The sequence below is a fragment of the Bos taurus genome, chromosome 7 (genome assembly GCF_002263795.3).
Source record: "Bos taurus isolate L1 Dominette 01449 registration number 42190680 breed Hereford chromosome 7, ARS-UCD2.0, whole genome shotgun sequence".
Classification (NCBI taxonomy): domain Eukaryota; kingdom Metazoa; phylum Chordata; class Mammalia; order Artiodactyla; family Bovidae; genus Bos; species Bos taurus.
In genome coordinates this window covers 40876897-40896020 of record NC_037334.1, presented here as the reverse complement: position 1 = coordinate 40896020, position 19124 = coordinate 40876897, and the positions used below count along the sequence as shown (strand labels likewise).

Here is a 19124-nt window from a genome sequence, read left to right as displayed (position 1 = left end):
AGAACATTGAAAAATATATATATGAGGCTTAGAACCAGAATGGAAATATCTGAGAAAATTTCTGATGACTGCAATTAACCTGAATTCCAAACTCCAAGAAAGATCATTGTGTCACATGAGGTGTTCCCGCTGGTCTTAGAGAGTGGGACTCCTCTTTCCTTTTGAAAACCCTGAAATTTATCTTGCAAAGGAAGACCAGCCAGTATCTCTTACCAAGAATACATTCTTATTCATACTGAAGATAAAAATCAGATCCAAGCATACCCTTGACATAAAGCAGATTATAAAAGAAAGAGAGATAAGACGAGGAGACCACATTCTCCCCCACAAATTCATCAAAAGAACATTTGAACACTGAGCAAATTCCACAAAACAACTTCTGAACACTGGCAGAGGACACCAGACACCCAGAAAGGCAGCTCATTGTCTTTGAAAGGAGGTAGGACAAAATATAAAAGATAAAAAGAGAGACAAAAGAGTTAGGAGGGAGTCGTAAAAGAGGAGAAGTTCCAAACACCAGGAAACCCTCTCACCAGCGGGTCTGTGGGGAATCTTGGAATCTCAGAGGGCAACATAACCAGGTGGAAAAATAAATAAATAAAACCCACAGATTACGCGCCTAATGGCAACTCCCAGCGGAAAAGTAGCCCAGATGCTTGCGTTGGAAAAGTAGCCCAGATGCTTGCGTTCACCACCAGCATGTGGGGGCTGAACAGGGAGGCACATGCTGCATTGTTTAGGGTAAAGACCAGGCTTGAATGCCCTGAGGGCAATATGAGGGAGCTAATGAGAGATACCAACTCAAACTGAGGGATACCCAGAGAGAGAGAGAGAGAGAAAAAAAAAACTTTCCCGCCTTAGGCACTGCCGGCCTGCTCACAGAACAAAGGACTGACTGAATACCAGAGGAGAGCTAGCCAGCAGTGGACCAGCCCATCCCCCGCTGGAGGCAGAGAAGCAGGCGGGCAACAGCCAGAGCCAGAAAGGGGCAATCTTGGCCCCAGAGATGGCATCCTCTATCAAGCTGCAAGCATGCTCCCAGTTGCTAACCAAGTTTTCCTGGGATCCTGGATGGTTGACATCCATCAGGATTGCAACCAGAGATCAGCTCCCCAGAAGAGACACAGGGCACACCTGAGATGGCACTCCCACTACACACCCAGGAAACTGAGTGGCTGGGACGGGGGAGGCGATAAGACGCACCACACCTGGGGAGTGTGTGCTCGCCAAGCACCTGGTCATTTGAGCTGTTCAGACCTGGGAAGGGCACAAATCACAGGCCCAACCGAGTCTGCACCTTTGTGGAGTACCCGAGAAACTGAACCTGAGCAGCTTAGACCTGGGAAGTGCACTCAACCCAGGGCCTGCTTTAGACAGTTCCCCTGCAGAGCAACCTGGAGCCTGGGCAGTGTAGACTGTGAAAGCACACACGCTGTGCGCGGGGGCAAACCCAGTGTGGCCAAAACACTGCAAGCACTCCCCACACACACCAGTGATATTCATTTGCAGTGTTACTCTCTCCCCACACCACGACTGAACAAACGAGCCTAAATAAGTGACCACCTTCTTCCCGTTGTGTCAGGGTGGAAATTAGACACTGAAGAGACTTGCAAACAGAAGAAGCCAAAATAAACAGAGGGAACCAAAATAAACAGAGGGAACAACTTTGGAAGTGACAGGTGCAACAGATTAAAACCCTGTAGTTAGCACCGATTACATTGGAAGGGGCCTATAGATCTTGAGAAGTATAAGCTGGAACAAGGAACTATTTGAAACTGAGCTGACCCCACACTGCCCTCAACAGCTCCAGAGAAATTCCAACTTACAATTTTACTATTTAAAAAATTTTTTTATTTTCTTTTTAAGTCCTCTTACTCCTTTAATTTTCATTTTTATAATCTACTATTGCAAAAACAAAAAACCCTATTTTTAAAGCAAACTTCATATATTTTTTAATAATTTTTGTGATTTTGTTTTGCTTCTTTAATATTGTATTTTTGAGAGTCTAACGTCTACTCTAGATTTTTAATCTTTGCTTTTTGGTATTTGTTATCAATTTTGTACCTTTAAGAATCCAATCTTTAGTACCCATTTTTACTTAGGAGTGTGATTACTGGCTTGATTGCCCTCTCCCCTTTTTGACTCTCCTTTTTCTCCCCTAGGTCACCTCTGTCTCCTCCCTCCCCCTTCACTTCTCTACCCAACTCTATGAATCTCTTTGGGTATTCTAGGCTGTGGAGAACACTTAGGGATCTGATTACTGGTTAGATCTGTCTCTCTCCTTTTGACCCCCCTCTTCTTCTCAGGGTCACCTCTATCTCTTTCCTCTCTCTTTTCTTCTCTTTGTAACTCCATGAACCTCTCTGGGTGTTTCAGGCTGTGGAGAGCACATAGGGATTTCATTATTGGCTAGATTGCTCTCTCCCCTTTTGATTCCCCCTCTTCTCCTCGTGGTCACCTTTATCTCCTTCCTCCCTCTTCTCTTCTCCATGTAACTCAGCTAACGTTTCTGGGTGTCCCTCATTGTGGAGAATCTTTTCTCCATTAACCTAGATGTTTTATCATTTGTGCCATATGGATGGAGAAGTCCTAAGGCTACTGTAAGAATAAGAGTGAAAACCAGAGGCAGGAGGCTTAAATCCAAAACCTGAGAACAACAGAGAACCCCTGACTCAAGGGAACATTAATAAATAAAGAGGTCATCCAAAAGCCTCCATATCCACACTGAAACCAAGCTCCACCCAAGAGCCAACAAGTTCCAGAGCAAGACATACCACACAAATTCTCCAGGAACACAGGAATATAGCCCTGAGCTTTAATATACAGGCTGCCCAAAGTCACACCAAACCCACTGACATCTCAAAACTCATTACTGAACACTTCATTGCACTCCAGAGAGTATAAATCCAGCTCCACCCACCAGAACACTGACACAAGCTTCCCTAACCAGGAAACCATAACAAGCCACTCATCCAACCCAACCCACAGGGAGGAACCTCTATATTAAGAGGAACCACAAACTGCCAAAATACAGAAAGGCCACCCCAAACACAGCAATCTAAACAAGATGAAAAGGCAGAAAAATACTCAGCAGATAAAGGAACATGATAAATGCCCACCAAACCAAACAAAAGAGGAGGAGATAGGGAGTCTACCTGAAAAAGAATTCAGAATAATGATACTAAAAATGATCCTAAATCTTAAAAATAAAATGGAGTTACAGATAAATAGCCTGGAGACAAGGATTGAGAAGATGCAAAAAATGTTTAACAAAGACCTAGAAGAAATGAAAAAGAGTCAATCAATAATGAATCATGCAATAAATGAAATCAAAAACACTCTGGAGGGAACCAACAGTAGAATAACAGAGGCAGAAGTTAGGGTAAGTGAGGTTGAAGATAGAATGGTGGAAATAAATGAAGCAGAGAGGAAAAAAGAATTAAAAGAAATGAGACAACCTCAGAGACCTCTGGGACAATGTCAAACGCCCCAACATTCTAAAAATAGGAGTCCCAGAAGAAGAAGACAAAAAGAAAGGCCATGAGAAAATACTTAAGGGGATAATAGTTGAAAATTCCCCTAAAATGGGGAAGGAAATAGTCACCCCAAACCAAGAAACCCAGAGAGTCCCAAACAGGATAAACCCAAGGTGAAACACCCCAAGACACATATTAATCAAATTTAAAAAGATCAAACACAAAGAACAAATATTAAAAGCAGCAAGGGAAAAACAACAAATAACACACAAGGGGATTCCCATAAGGATACCAGCTGATCTTTCAACAGAAACTCTTCAAGCCAGAAGGAAATGATAGGACATACTTAAAGTGATGAAAAAGAAAAACGTACAACCCAGATTACTATACCCAGCAAGGATCTCATTCAGATCTGAAGGAGAAAGCAAAAGCTTTACAGACAAGCAAAAGCCGAGAGAATTCAGCACCACCAAATCAGCTCTGTTAGGTCCATATCATTTCTGTCCTTTATCGAGCCCATATTTGCATGAAATGTTCCCTTGGTATCTCTAATTTTCTTGAAGATATCTCTAGTCTTTCCCATTCTGTTGTTTTCCTCTATTTCTTTGCATTGGTCACTGAAGAAGACTTTCGTATCTCTTCTTTCTATTCTTTGGAACTCTGCATTCAGATGCTTATATCTTTCCTTTTCTCTTTGCTTTTCGCTTCTCTTCTTTTCACAGGTATTTGTAAGGCCTCCTCAGACAGCCATTTTGCTTTCTTGCATTTCTTTTTCCATGGGTATCATCTCGATCCCTGTCTCCTGTACAATGTCACAAACCTCCGTCAATAGTTCATCAGGCACTCTATCTATCAGATCTAGTCCCTTAAATCTATTTCTCACTTCCACTTCCCAAATGCTAAGGGATTTGATTTAGGTCATACCTCAATGGTCTAGTGTTTTTCCCTACTTTCTTCAATTCAAGTCTGAATTTGGCAATAAGCAGTTCATGATCTGAGCCACAGTCAGCTCCCAGTCTTGTTTTTGTTGACTGTATAGAGCTTCCCCTTTGGCTGCAAAGAATATAATCAATCTGATTTCAGTGTTGACCATCTGGTGATGTCCATGTGTAGAGTCTTCTCTTGTGTTGTTGGAAGAGGGTGTTTGCTATGACCAAACTATGGCCAAATGCTATGCCAAGTGCATTTTCTTGGCAAAACTCTATTAGTCTTTGCCCTGCTTCATTCCATATTCCAAGTCCAAATTTGCCTGTTACCAGGTGTTTCTTGACTTCCTACTTTTGCATTCCAGTCCCCTATAAAGAAAAGGACATCTTTTTTGGGTGTTAGTACTAAAAGGTCTTGTAGGTCTTCTTAGAACCGTTCAACTTCAGCTTCTTCAGCATTACTGGTTGGGGCATAGACTTGGAGGACAGAAATAGTATGAACCTAACAGAAGCAGTAGGTTTTAAGAAGACATGGCAGGGATACACAGAAGAACTGTACAAAAAATATCTTCACAACCCAGATAATCACGATGCTGTGATCACTCACCTAGAGCCAGACATCCTGGAATGTGAAGTCAAGTGGGCCTTAGAAAGCATCACTACGAACAAAGCTAGTGGAGGTGATGGAATTCCAGTTGAGCTATTTCAAATCTGAAAGATGATGCTGTGAAAGTGATGCACTCAATATGCTAGCAAATTTGGAAAACTCAGCAGTGGCCACAGGACTGGAAAAGGTCAGTTTTCATTCCAATCCCAAAGAAAGGCAATGCCAAAGAATGCTCAAACTACCACACAATTGCACTCATCTCACATGCTAGTAAAGTAATGCTCAAAATTCTCCAAGCCAGGCTTCAGCAATACATGAACCATAAACTTCCAGATGTTCAAGCTGGTTTTAGAAAAAGCAGAAGAACCAGAGATCAAATTGCCAATTTCCACTGGATCATGGAAAAAGCAAGAGAGTTCAGAAAAACATCTATTTCTGCTTTATTGACTAAGCCAAAGCCTTTGACTGTGTGGATCACAATAAACTGTGGAAAATTCTTCAAGAGATGGGAATACCAGACCACCTGATCTGCCTCTTGAGAAACCTATATGCAGGTCAGGAAGCAACAGTTAGAACTGGACATGGAACTACAGACTGGTTCTAAATAGGAAAAGGAGTATGTCAAGGCTGTATATTGTCTCCCTGCTTATTTAACTTCTATGCAGAATACATGATGAGAAATAATGGACAGGAAGAAGCACAAGTTGGAATCAAGATCGCTGGGAGAAATATCAGAAACCTCAGATATGCAGATGACACCACCCTTATGACAGAAAATGAAGAGGAACTAAAGAGCCTCTTGATGAAATTGAAAGAGTAGAGTGAAAAAGTTGGCTTAAAGCTCAACATTCAGAAAATAAAGATCATGACATCTGGTCCCATCACTTCATGGGAAATAGATGGGGAAACAGTGGAAACAGTGTCAGACTTTATTTTGGGGGGCTCCAAAATCACTGCAGATGGTGACTGCAGCCATGAAATTAAAAGACGCTTACTCCTTGGAAGGAAAGTTATGTCCAACCTAGATACCATATTGAAAAGCAAAGACATTACTTTGCCAACAAAGGTCCGTCTAGTCAAGGCTATGGTTTTTCCAGTGGTCATGTATAGATGTGAGAGTTGGACTGTGAAGAAAGCAGAGCACCAAAGAGTTGATGCTTTTGAACTGTGGTGTTCAAGAAGACTCTTGAGAGTCCCTTGGACTGCAGGGAGATCCAACCAGTCCATTTTGAAGGAGATCAGCCCTGGGATTTCTTTGGAAGGAATGATACTAAAGCTGAAACTCCAGTACTTTGGCCACCTCATGTGAAGAGTTGACTCATTGAAAAAGACTCTGATGCTGGGAGGGATTGGGGGTAGGAGGAGAAGGGGACAACAGAGGATGAGAAGGCTGGATGGCATCACTGACTCAATGGACCTGAGTCTGAGTGAACTCCGGGAATTGGTGGTGGACAGGGAGGCCTGGCGTGCTGCATGGGGTCTCAAAGAGTCAGACACGACTGAGCGACTAAACCTGAACTGAACTGAAACCAGCTGTTCAACAAATGCTAAAGGATCTTCTCTAGACAGGAAACACAGAAAAGGTGTATAAACTCGGACCCAAAACAACAAAGTAAATGGCAATGGGAACATATTTATCAATAATTTAAAAAATGTAAATGGGTTAACTGCCCCAACCAAAAGACAAAGACTGGCTGAATGGATACAAAAACAAGACCCCTATATATTCTGTCTACAAGAGACCCACCTCAAAACAAAGGACACACAGACTGAAAGTGAAAGACTGGAAAAAGATATTTCATGCAAATGGAGACCAAAAGAAAGCAGGAGTAGCAATACTCATATCAGATAAAATAGACTTTGAAATAAAGGCCATAAAAAGAGACAAAGAAGGACACTGCATAATGATCAAAGGATCATTCCAAGAAGAAAATACAATAATTATAAATATATATTCACCCAACATAGGAGCACCACAATATGTAAGGCAAATGCTAACATGTGTGAAAGGGGAAATTAACAATAATACAATAATAGTGGGAGACTTTAATACCACACTCACACCTATGGATAGATCAACTAAACAGAAAATTAGCAAGGTAACACAAACTTTAAATGATACAATGGACCAATTAGACCTAATTGATATCTATAAGACATTTCACCCCAAAACAATGAATTTCACCTTTTTCTCAAGTGCACATGGAACCTTCTCCAGGATAGATCACATCCTGGGCCATAAATCTAGCCTTGGTAAATTCAAAAAAATTGAAATCATTCCAAGCATCTTTTCTGACCACAATGCAGTAAAATTAGATGTCAACTACAAGAAAAAAACTATTAAAAATTCCATCATATGGAGGCTAAACAACACGCTTCTGAATAACCAACAAATCACAGAATAAATAAAAAAAGAAATCAAAATATGCATAGAAATAAATAAAAATGAAAACACGACAACCCAAAACCTATGGGACACTGTAAAACAGTGCTAAGGGGAAGGTTCATAGCAATACAGGCTTACCTCAAGAAACAAGAAAAAAGTCAAATAAATAACCTAACTCTACACCTAAATCAACTAGAAAAGGAAGAAATGAACAACCCCAGGGTTAGTAAAAGGAAAGAAATCTTTAAAATTAGGGCAGAAATAAATGCAAAAGAAACAAAAGAGACCATAGCAAAAATCAACAAAGCTAAAAGCTGGTTCTTTGAGAAGATAAATAAAATAGACAAACCATTAGCGAGACTCATCAAGAAACAAAGGGACAAGAACCAAATCAACAAAATTAGAAATGAAAATGGAGAGACCACAACAGACAACACAGAAATACAAAGGATCATAAGAGACTACTATCAGCAAGTATATGCCAATAAAATGGACAACTCAGAAGAAATGGACAAATTCCTAGAAAAGTATAACTTTCCAAAACTGAACCAGGAAGAAATAGAAAATCTTAACAGACCCATCACAAGCATGGAAATCAAAACTGTAGTTAGAAATCTTCCAGCAAACAAAAGCCCAGGACCAGATGGCTTCACAGCTGAATTCTACAAAAATTTAGAGAAGAGCTAACACCTATCCTGCTCAAACTCTTCCAGAAAATTGCAGAGGAAGATAAACGTCCAAACTCATTCTATGAGGCCACCATCACCCTAATACCAAAACCAGACAAAGATGCCACAAAAAAAGAAAACCACAGGCCAATATCACTGATGAACATAGATGCAAAACTCCTTAACAAAATCCTAGCAAACAGAATCCAACAACATATTAAAAAGATCATCCATCATGACCAAGTGGGCTTTATCCCAGGGATGCAAGGATTCTTTAATACCTGCAAATCAATCAATGTAATACACCACATTAGCAAATTGAAAGGTAAAAACCATATGATTATCTCAATAGATGCAGAGAAAGCCTTTGACAAAACTCAACACCCATTTATGATAAAAACCCTCCAGAAAGCAGGCATAGAAGGAACATAGCTCAACATAATAAAAGCTATATATGATAAACCCACAGCAAACAGCACCCTCAATGGTGAAAAATTGAAAATGTTTCCCCTAAAGTCAGGAAGAAGACAAGGGTGCCCACTCTCACCACTACTATTCAACATAGTTTTGGAAGTTTTAGCCACAGCAATCAGAGAAGAAAAAGAAATAAAAGGAATCCAGATTGGAAAAGAAGAAGTAAAACTCTCACTGTTTGCAGATGACATGATCCTCTACATAGAAAACCCTAAAGATTACTAGAAAATTACTAGAGCTAATCAATGAATATAGGAAAGCTGCAGTATATAAAATCAACACACAGAAATCCCTTGCATTCCTATACACTAACAATGAGAAAACAAAAAGAGAAATTAAGGAAACAATTCCATTCACCATTGCAACAACAAAAAAATAAAATACTTAGGAATAAATCTACGTAAAGAAACAAAAGACCGGATTCATTTTGATATTTGGCAAAACTAATACAATTATGTAAAGTTTAAAAATAAAATAAAAGAAAAAAAAAACTATAAACACTGATGAAAGAAATCAAAGATGACACAAATAGATGGAGAAATATACCATGTTCATGGATTGGAAGAATCAATATAGTGAAAATGAGTATACTATCAAAAGTAATCTATAGATTAAACACAATCGCTATCAAGCTACCAACGGTATTTTACAGAGAACTAGAACAAATAATTTCACAATTTGTATGGAAATACAAAAAACCTCTAATAGCCAAAGCAATCTTGAGAAAGAAGAATGGAACTGGAGGAATCAACCTGCCTGACTTCAGGCTACACTACAAAGCTACAGTCATCAAGACAGTATGGTACTGGCACAAAGACAGAAACATAGATCAATGGGACAAAATAGAAAGTCCAGAGATAAATCCACACACCTATGGAGACCTTATCTTTGACAAAGGAGGCAAGAATATATAATGGAGAAAGACTATCTCTTTAACAAGTGGTGTTGGGAAAACTGGTCAACCACTTGTAAAGGAATGAAACTAGAACACTTTCTAACACCATACACAAAAATAAACTCAAAATGGATTAAAAATCTAAACATAAGACCAGAAATTATAAAACTTCTAGTGGAAAATTTGGGCAAAACACTCTGACATAAATCACAGTAGGATCCTCTATACCCACCTCCCAGAGTAATGGAAAAAAGGCAAAAATAAACAAGTGGGACCTAATTAAACTTAAAAGCTTTTGCACAATGAAGGAAACTATAAGCAAGGTGATAAAACAGCCTTCAGAATGAGAGAAAATCATAGCAAACAAAGCAACTGACAAAGAATTAATCTCAAAAATATATAGGCAATTCCTGTAGCTCAATTCCAGAAAAATTAACAACCCAATCAAAAAATGGACTGAAGAACTAAACAGATATTTCTCCAAAGAAGACATAAAGATGGCTAACAAACATATGAAAAGATGTTCAACATCACTCATTATCAGAGAAATGCAAATCAAAACCACAATGAGGTACCATCTCACGCCAGTCAGAATGGCTGCTATCAAAAAGTCTACAAATAAATGCTGGACAGCATGTGGAGAAATTAAGGAAACCCTCTTACACTGTTGGTGGGAATGCAAACTGGTAGAGCCACTATGGAGAACAGTGTGGAGATTCCTTAAAAAACTGGAAATAGAACTGCCTTATGACCCACTAATCCCACTGTGGGACATACACACCAAGGAAACCAGAAGTGAAAGAGACACGTGTACCCCAATGTTCATTGCAGCACTGTTTATAATAGCCAGGACATGAAGCAACCTAGATGTCCATCGGCAGATGAATGGATAAAAAAGATGTGGTACATATACACAATGGAATATTACTCAGCCATTAAAAAGAATGCATTTGAATCAGTTCTAATGAGGTGGATGAAACTGGAGCCTATTATACAGAGTGAAGTAAGTCAGAAAGAAAAACACCAATACAGTATATTAATGCATATATATGGAATTTAGAAAGATGGTAACGATGACCCTATATGTGAGACAGCAAAAGAGACACAAATGTATAGAACAGTCTTATGGACTCTGTGGGAGAAGGCGAGGGTGGGATGATTTGAGAGAATAGCATTGAAACATGTATATTATCATATATGAAACAGATCGCCAGTCCAGGTTCTATACATGAGACAGGGTGCTCAGGGCTGGTGCACTGGGATGATCCTGAGGGGTGGGATGGGGAGGGAGTTAAGAGAGGGGTTCAGGATGGAGAACACAAATAAACCCATGGCTGAATCATGTCAATGTATGGGAAAAACCACTACAATATTGCAAAGTAATTAGCCTCCAATTAAAATAAATAAATTTTTTAAAAAGAAAGAGGATATTTTCCTTTTTATTTATGCTCTTAATATGTATTCACAACCTGCCCAAATAAAACAAACAAAAGTGTGAATTCAGCAACACTCTGTTGTTATTGAATTGATTCTGTGAGTCCTAGATTATGAAAGAAAGCACACATATGGTATGGAACAGAATGAATGTCTAGATACTGATGCACTTACCAGAAAGTCTGGACTCAATACTGCAATTCACAGAGTTGAGAGGCACGTCTAATTATTAACTAGAGTGGCTGCCTAGGAATTAATCTCAGTAAAGGCCTGTATAAAAAGGCATTACTGCTTCAGGTTGTAATTGTCTCCTATTACTGCTGCCATGGAATTAAAAGACACTTACACCCTGGAAGAAAAGCTATAACAAACATAGAGTACTAAAAAATAGAGACATCACTTTGCTGACAAAAGTCTGTATAGTCAAAGATATGGTTTTTCCAGTAGTGCTACGGTTGTGAGAGCCGGACCATACTGAAGGCTGAGTGCCAAAGAATTGATGCTTTTGAACTGCGGTGCTTATGAAGATTTAGAGAGTCCCTTGGACAGCAAGGAGATCAAACCAGTCAATCCCAAAGAAAATAGACCCTGAATACTCATTGGAAGGACTGATACTGAAGCTTCAATACTTTGGCTACCTGATGCTGTTAGGGAAATTAAACTTCCCTTGTAGCTCAGTCAGTAGTCTGCCTCCAGTGCAGGAGAACTGGATTCCATTCCTGGGTCAGGAAGATCCCCTGGAGAAGGAAATGGCAACCCACTCCAGTTTTCTTGCCTGGAGAATCCCATGGACAAAGGAGCCTGGCAGGTTACAGTTTATGGCGTTGCAACAGTCAGACACGACTGAGAGATTAAGCAAGAGCACGCGCACACACACACACACACACACACACTCACATACACACACAGTCTTACTTAGGCTTCAGAGACAAAGCAGAGCAGGCGTCTGACTTTGCTTCTAACCTGCCTGGAAACTGCCCTGACTGGGAGTGACTGGGAGTGACTGCATGCTGTGAGTGCAAGACTTTCAGTACCTTACATAAAATGGGGGAAGAGTCTTGAAATTGTTGAGCCCCTGAAGGGGACCTGGCCAACCAAGCCCCAGGCTTAACAACATTCCAAGTTTTACAAGACAAAACAAACAGAATTAGCATGAAACTAGGCTCGCAATAGATATTAAGAAGAAGTGGCAAGATACACAGAAGAACTGTACAAAATAGATCTTCATGACCCAGATAATCACGATGCTGTGATCACTCACCTAGAGCCAGACATCCTAGAATGTGAAGTCAAGTGGGCCTTAGAAAGCATCACTATGAACAAAGCTAGTGGAGGTGATGGAACTCCAGTTGAGCTATTTCAAATCCTGAAAGATGATGCTGTGAAAGTGCTGCACTCAATATGCCAGCAAATTTGGAAAACTCAGCAGTGGCCACAGGACTGGAAAAGGTCAGTTTTCATTCCAATCCCAAAGAAAGGCAATGCCAAAGAATGCTCAAACGACCGCACAATTGCACTCATCTCACACGCTAGTAAAGTAATGCTCAAAATTCTCCAAGCCAGGCTTCAGCAATACATGAACCATGAACTTCCAGATGTTCAAGCTGGTTTTAGAAAAGGCAGAGGAACCAGAGATCAAATTGCCAACATCCGCTGGATCATGGAAAAAGCAAGAGAGTTCCAGAAAAATATCTATTTCTGCTTTATTGACTATGCCAAAGCCTTTGACTGTGTAGATCACAATAAAATGTGGAAAATTCTTCAAGAGATGGGAATACCAGACCACCTGATCTGCCTCTTGAGAAACCTGTATGCAGGTCAGGAAGCAACAGTTAGAACTGGACATGGAACAACAGACTGGTTCCAAATAGGAAAAGGAGTACGTCAAGGCTGTATATTGTCACCCTGCTTATTTAACTTATATGCAGAGTATATCATGAGAAACGCTGGGCTGGAAGAAGCACAAACTGGAATCAAGATTGCTGGGAGAAATATCAATAACCTCAGATATGCAGATGACACCACCCTTATGGCAAAAAGTGAAGAGGAACTAAAAAGCCTCTTGATGAAAGTGAAAGAGGAGAGTGAAAAAGTTGGCTTAAAGCTCAACATTCAGAAAACGAAGATCATGGCATCCAGTCCCATCACTTCATGGCAAATAGATGGGGAAACAGTGTCAGACTTTATTTTTTGGGGCTCCAAAATCACTGCAGATGGTGACTGCAGCCATGAAATTAAAAGACACTTACTCCTTGGAAGGAAAGTTATGCCCAACCTAGATACCATATTCAAAAGCAGAGACATTACTTTGCCAACAAAGGTCCGTCTAGTCAAGGCTATGGTTTTTCCAGTGGTCATGTATGGGTGTGAGAGTTGGACTGTGAAGAAAGCGGAGCACCGAAGAACTGATGCTTTTGAACTGTGGTGTTGGAGAAGACTCTTGAGAGTCCCTTGGACTGCAAGCAGATCCAACTAGTCCATTCTGAAAGAGATCAGTCCTGGGTGTTCTTTGGAAGGACTGATGCTAAAGCTGAAAGTCCAATACTTTGGCTACCTCATGCAAAGAGTTGATTCATTGGAAAAGACCCTCATGCTGGGAGGGACTGGGGGCAGGGGAGAAGGGGATGACAGAGGATGAGATGGCTGGATGGCATCACCAACTCGATGGACATGAGTTTAAGTAAACTCCAGGAGTTTGTGATGGACAGGGAGGCCTGGCATTTTGTGATTCATGGGGTCTCAGAGTCAGACATGACTGAGCGACTGTCTGAACTGAGGCTTGCAATTTGGTCACAGATTGATGATGATATCAGTTTTGCATCTGTCCTGGGATTATAAATGGGAGACCCAAATTGCAGTCTTTGAAGTCTCACCCATGGAGTGGACATGCTGCCTGAGACCCTTTCCCAATTGGAACTCTAGATGTCCTGTGACATGGGACTTCCCAGAGCTGATTGAGTCTGAATGTTGGTCAAAATCCAATATGGTGATGTATCTTTTGCTCTTTCTATTTCTCCTTTCTTTTAATGTTAGTATATTGAAAGTAAGCTAGATAATTCTCTAATATCTGTATTATTTATTTGTATATAACAAGTGGCTTATTTTGTTAACAAATCCTGTGAACCTGAGATGAAAGTGAAAACTTTCTGCAAAACAGATGCAAAGAGCTGGCTCATTGGAAAGACCCTGATGCTGGGAAAGATTGAGGGCAGGAGGAGAAGGGGGAAAAGGAGGATGAGATGGTTGGATGGCATCATCAACTTAATGGACATGAGCTTGAGCAAACTCTGGGAGTTAAGGACAGGGAAGCCTGGCCTGCTGCCATCCATGGAGTCGCAGAGTCAGACATGACTGAGTGACTGAACAAAAACTGCTGTAACAAATTATCACAAACCTGATGGCTTAAAACAATGCAAGTTTATTACTAATATCTTACAGTTTTAGATACTAGAATTCTGAGTCTCACTGGGCCAAAATCAAGATGTTGACATAGCTGCATTCCTTTCTGGAGATTCTAAAGAAGACTCAATTTCTTTGCCTTTTCCAGCTTCTGGAGGCTACACTCATTCCTTGGATCATTGTCCCCTTCCACTGCTACAAACAAGCAATAGCTGTTTGAGTTTTTCTTATGCTGCATCACTCTGACACTGTGCTGCATCACTTCTGCTTCTCTCTTCTACATTTTAAGAGCATTTGTTCATCTCCCCACCTAGAAACCTTGAATCACATATGCAAAGTCCCTTTTGACATTTAAAAATATAGTCAAACTTGGATATCTTTGGGGGCCTTTATTCTGTTAATACCTGTTTGCGTGCTCAGTATTTTCCAATACTGGAAAGGGTTGTCATTTCCTCCTCCAGGGGATCTTCCCAACTCAGGAACTGAACCCACATCTCTTGTATTGGCAGGAAAATTCTTTACTGCTAAACCACCTGGGAAGCCCCTTATTCTACCTACTACCCATATATTCCTTGTTATAAAGCCAAAAAAGGAAAATATCTAAAGATTTAGGAATATAAGAATATTTAAATGAATTTAGTGCTATAACCTTCTCATCCTTGCCCCAACATCTCAGAAAATGGCAAAGATAACCTTCCTTTCCCTATGTCCATGAGATAACACATGGTAACCATCACAGTGCTTTCTAAATTGCAAATTTGTCTTGCTGTTTGTATTTTGGTAAGTCTTCTGGCTCTGTTATGATTCATACACCATTAATAGACTGCCACATCTTTCCTGCAGTTCAACCCAATAATTATGACTGATATGTAATTATTGAAACCAGGAATGGTTGAAGTAAAAAACTTCCAAAGGAAGAATCTCAAAGGTATGAGAATCTGGGCTTAGTTACATCAGCTGATTAGGTTTAGAGGCAGAGCAGATGCCATCAGTATTTTTTTAAAAAATGAGACACAAGTAGTCCACAGTACAAATGGCAAAAGACTTATTAAAAGGGTCACTTGGGTGGAAAAGCCTAGCCTAAATGACTGCTCTAACAGACTTTAGGGAAAGAATGAGAACTATAAAGACTAACTGATTATCTGATTGTTTTTGGAGCACATAAACAGAGAATATGATACTTTAAATTTGTGGTTCAAGAGCTGATTAAAGGACCAAGGAAACCTCCCTAAAAAAAAATCTTATTTTACCTTAGCCCACTAATAAGAGAAGGGAATTTTTTCCTATGTCTATGTCATAGTGTGTTGAAGGGGTCCATAAATATATCCAATGAATATTACCATGACTTTAAAACAAGGGTGAAAGCAGATATGTTGACCAATTTGCAGTAGCATTGTATAGATTCTCCCCAAATGGCTCTGGTCCAAATGGAATGTAAACTAACTAAAAAAAGCAATAAAATAATTATTGACTTTAATATCAAAAAGATGCAGAACCAATACAATATTGTAAAGTAATTAGACTCTAATTAAAATAAATAAATTTAAATTTTTAAAAAAAGATGCAGAGGTGGTAATTTTGATAACTTTTTCACTTAATTTCCCTTTTTGGCCTCAGTAAATGTGGCTGGGTCTTGGACATTTTCACAAACTTAATTAGATAACTTCAGTTGCATTTACTGTTGCAGACGAGGTCTGTTAATTCACTAAAGCAGTGCATTGGCATATATTTAGATACATTTGCTTTCATGAAGAGACACCAGTGCTACTTCATTGGTGTATTTCAGGGCTTTATCAATTTCTGTCTCTCTGTCAATATCTGCTTTGCAGGAACACTGATCATTTCATATATCTGCAGGACATAAAAATAATCTACTATATAGAGGACATAAGGCTGATAGATCCTGGTGAACACAAAGGGACAAGTACCCTAGAATACTTTAGATATATAGTTTGCCATAGGAAAATGAAGGAACCTTCACCTTGGTGAAGTTTTGGGGGTCGAGGGTGGGGGGTAGTAGCCTGAATTATTTCAGGATAGCCCCACCTCAATCCAGAGAAGGCAATGGCACCCCACTCCAGTACTCTTTCACCTGGAAAATCCCATGGATGGAGGAGCCTGGTAGGCTGCAGTCCATGGGGTTGCTAAGAGTCAGACACAACTGAGCGACTTCACTTTCACTTTTCACTTTCGTGCATTGAAGAAGGAAATGGCAACCCACTCTAGTGTTCTTGCCTGAAGAATCCCAGGGAAGGGGGAGCCTTCTATGGAGTCGCACAGAGTCAGACACAACTGAAGTGACTTAGCAGCAGCAGCAGCAGCCACCTCAATCAATTTGCATCTACTCTTCCTGTAAATAAAAGTAGCACAATATTTGGTGAATCTCAGGATTTGCGTTGGAGTTGGGCTCAAAGGAATAGCAAGAGGGCATCACTATAGATCCCGTAAACATTAAATACTTAAAATTTTAAGTTTAGGACCTCAGAATTTTAATTAAAAAGGATAAGTTTGATGAGAAATTTAACTTGCAAAACTGGCAAGATGAAACAGAAAATGTGAATAATCTATAACTACAAAAGCATTTGCGTCTAGAAGTGAAAAAATTGCTTACAATAAACATTTTCCTCAGATACTTTTCCCTAGAAAATTCTACCAAAGATTAGAAAAAATAAAATAAAATCCGTCATACAGAAGCTCCTCAAAAGAGTAGAAAGTTTCCAAATCTGGGTCAAACACCAGCATTCCAGATGTATTGAAACAGGATAGCATCAGACAATAGAGCAATGGTCAACAATTGAGGATCCAAAGAGTAGAGTGTGGTGTCAAATAAATGAAGGAAGGAAGAATTTCAGGAGGGAGATGCTGAGAAACATTTTCAAGTGCTAGAAATACAGTGATGGAGATTAAGTTTGAATGTTGTCCTTTAGAGTCTGTAGTTACATCTGAACAGAGACATTCAACTTTTTTTTAATGTGATCCATACTTAAAAGTATATTTTATGTCCTGGTTCAGTATAACCATATACATATATAAAATAAAAATAATTTTCATATAACAACTATATGTGCAGTGCACTATGATGCTCTTTAAGCATGTTATTCTAATTATGGCTGTGATGCAGTCTGGTAAAACGTGTTGTTTCATAGTCCATTGAACATGCTTAATGGAACAGTAGTACCAGAAGTAAACTACTCTGAGCTTAGACTGGGAAATGCAAAGTCCCAAATAATGAGGCCATACAATTCTTTCAAGAAGTTTGACTGTAAGATGAGAGGACAGTTGAAGCAATAGTGATAAGAAAACGTGAGTTTTCTTCATAATTGTTCATTTTGAGTAATTGCATGATTACTACAGTGGTAAAGAATGTGCCTGCAAATGCAGGAGATGCAGTGTCAATCCCTGGGTTGGACGGATCCGCCGGAGAAGGAAATGGCAACCCACTGTAATATTCTTGCCTGGGAAATCCCATGGACAGAGGAGCCTAGTGGGCTATAGTCCTTGGGGTCACAGAGAGTCAATACAACCAAGCGACTAAGCGACAACACCTAGATACTATATCAAATGGAGTAAATGCTTTAAAAAAAAAAAAAAAAAAACACTCAACACCAGATAATATGAACCTATTTTAAAACTTCAATATATAAATTAAAATTGGCATAGTTTGGTTAATTCCTTCCCCTAGAAATCTATAAAATGCTGCCAGAAATAAATCATGTTCAAATACTACTGTAATATAAAGAATAATGAGATCAGTTTTGTGAGACAAAAACAAGTAAAGGACCATCACATCCCTATAAGGACTCCAAGCAGAATTTCCTCCAACTGGACCATAGTATCAGAACATCAGCTAATTTGTATGTTTACGACATCCCTAGTATGAAAAATATTATGAAGCAATGACTTACTTTTCTTATCTTGACCTTGATTTTCTATCTCAAGTGTAGTCACTTCCTGCCTACAAAGGAAAAAGATAATAACATGAGACACTCCAATTCTCTGAAGCCAAAGTTGCACTTGAAAGAAACATTTCATTGCCCTTAACTTAAGCTCATTGCTAAATTTATAGTTCAAAGGTTAAATAAAATTAAATACTTGCTTACTCTCCTTTCAGAAAAACCATGAAATATAGTTAATGCTGTATTGTATAATTGAAATAGGCTCTCACATCTTTAAAAGATAAATATGTGAGATGATGGATGTTTTAATTACATCAGTGGGGCAATCCTTTCAAAACATATACATAAATCATCAAGTACTCTCTAATTATCTTAAAACTTTGTCTTAAAATTTTATTTTTTAATTATACTTCAATAAGGGTGAAAAAAGGAAAACTACACAAATCTAAGAAAAGAAAGAAAAGTAGAGAACAAATTCCACAAATGCCAACAAAGTATTTTATGAATTTATCGTACTTAGGAATTACTAAATTGTTTAGACCACATATATTGTATATTATCATATATAGGAAAAGCATATGTGCAATATAGTGAAACTAGGAATGACCCAAAGGATAATATTAAAATTCAATTTATTTCTCCGCTTTATCTTTAAAGATAAATAATAAGTTCTAGAAATTATAATTACAAACTTGCAGTGACAGACATTAAAAGCATGGGCTAGTGATGAAAGAAATAGAGATTATCTCTACAGCCACACAATTCCACACCACGTAACAAAGAAGAGACAAAGAGGGGGTGAAGTTGCCAACACAACTTTTGTTTCCTTTTCCCAGACTCTTAAACTTGAAGGACAAAATGGAAGTGACAAAGGATACAACCTATAATGATATTCCCAACTCAAAGAGGGTAATGCATACAAAACAGAGATGTGCTCAGAGCAGAGGGAAGAAAATATTTGGT

The 19124-nt window shown here is 39.1% G+C and overlaps 1 protein-coding gene across 1 annotated transcript in view; it reads right to left on the bottom strand.

The window, feature by feature from the left end:
• Positions 1–19124, bottom strand: part of GCSAML (germinal center associated signaling and motility like) — a 56869-nt gene that overhangs the window by 8657 nt on the left and 29088 nt on the right. The window contains exon 3 of the mRNA XM_010807184.4: positions 18171–18220. Within this exon, the coding sequence (XP_010805486.1) occupies positions 18171–18220 (50 nt within the window). The remainder of the gene's footprint in view (positions 1–18170; positions 18221–19124) is intronic.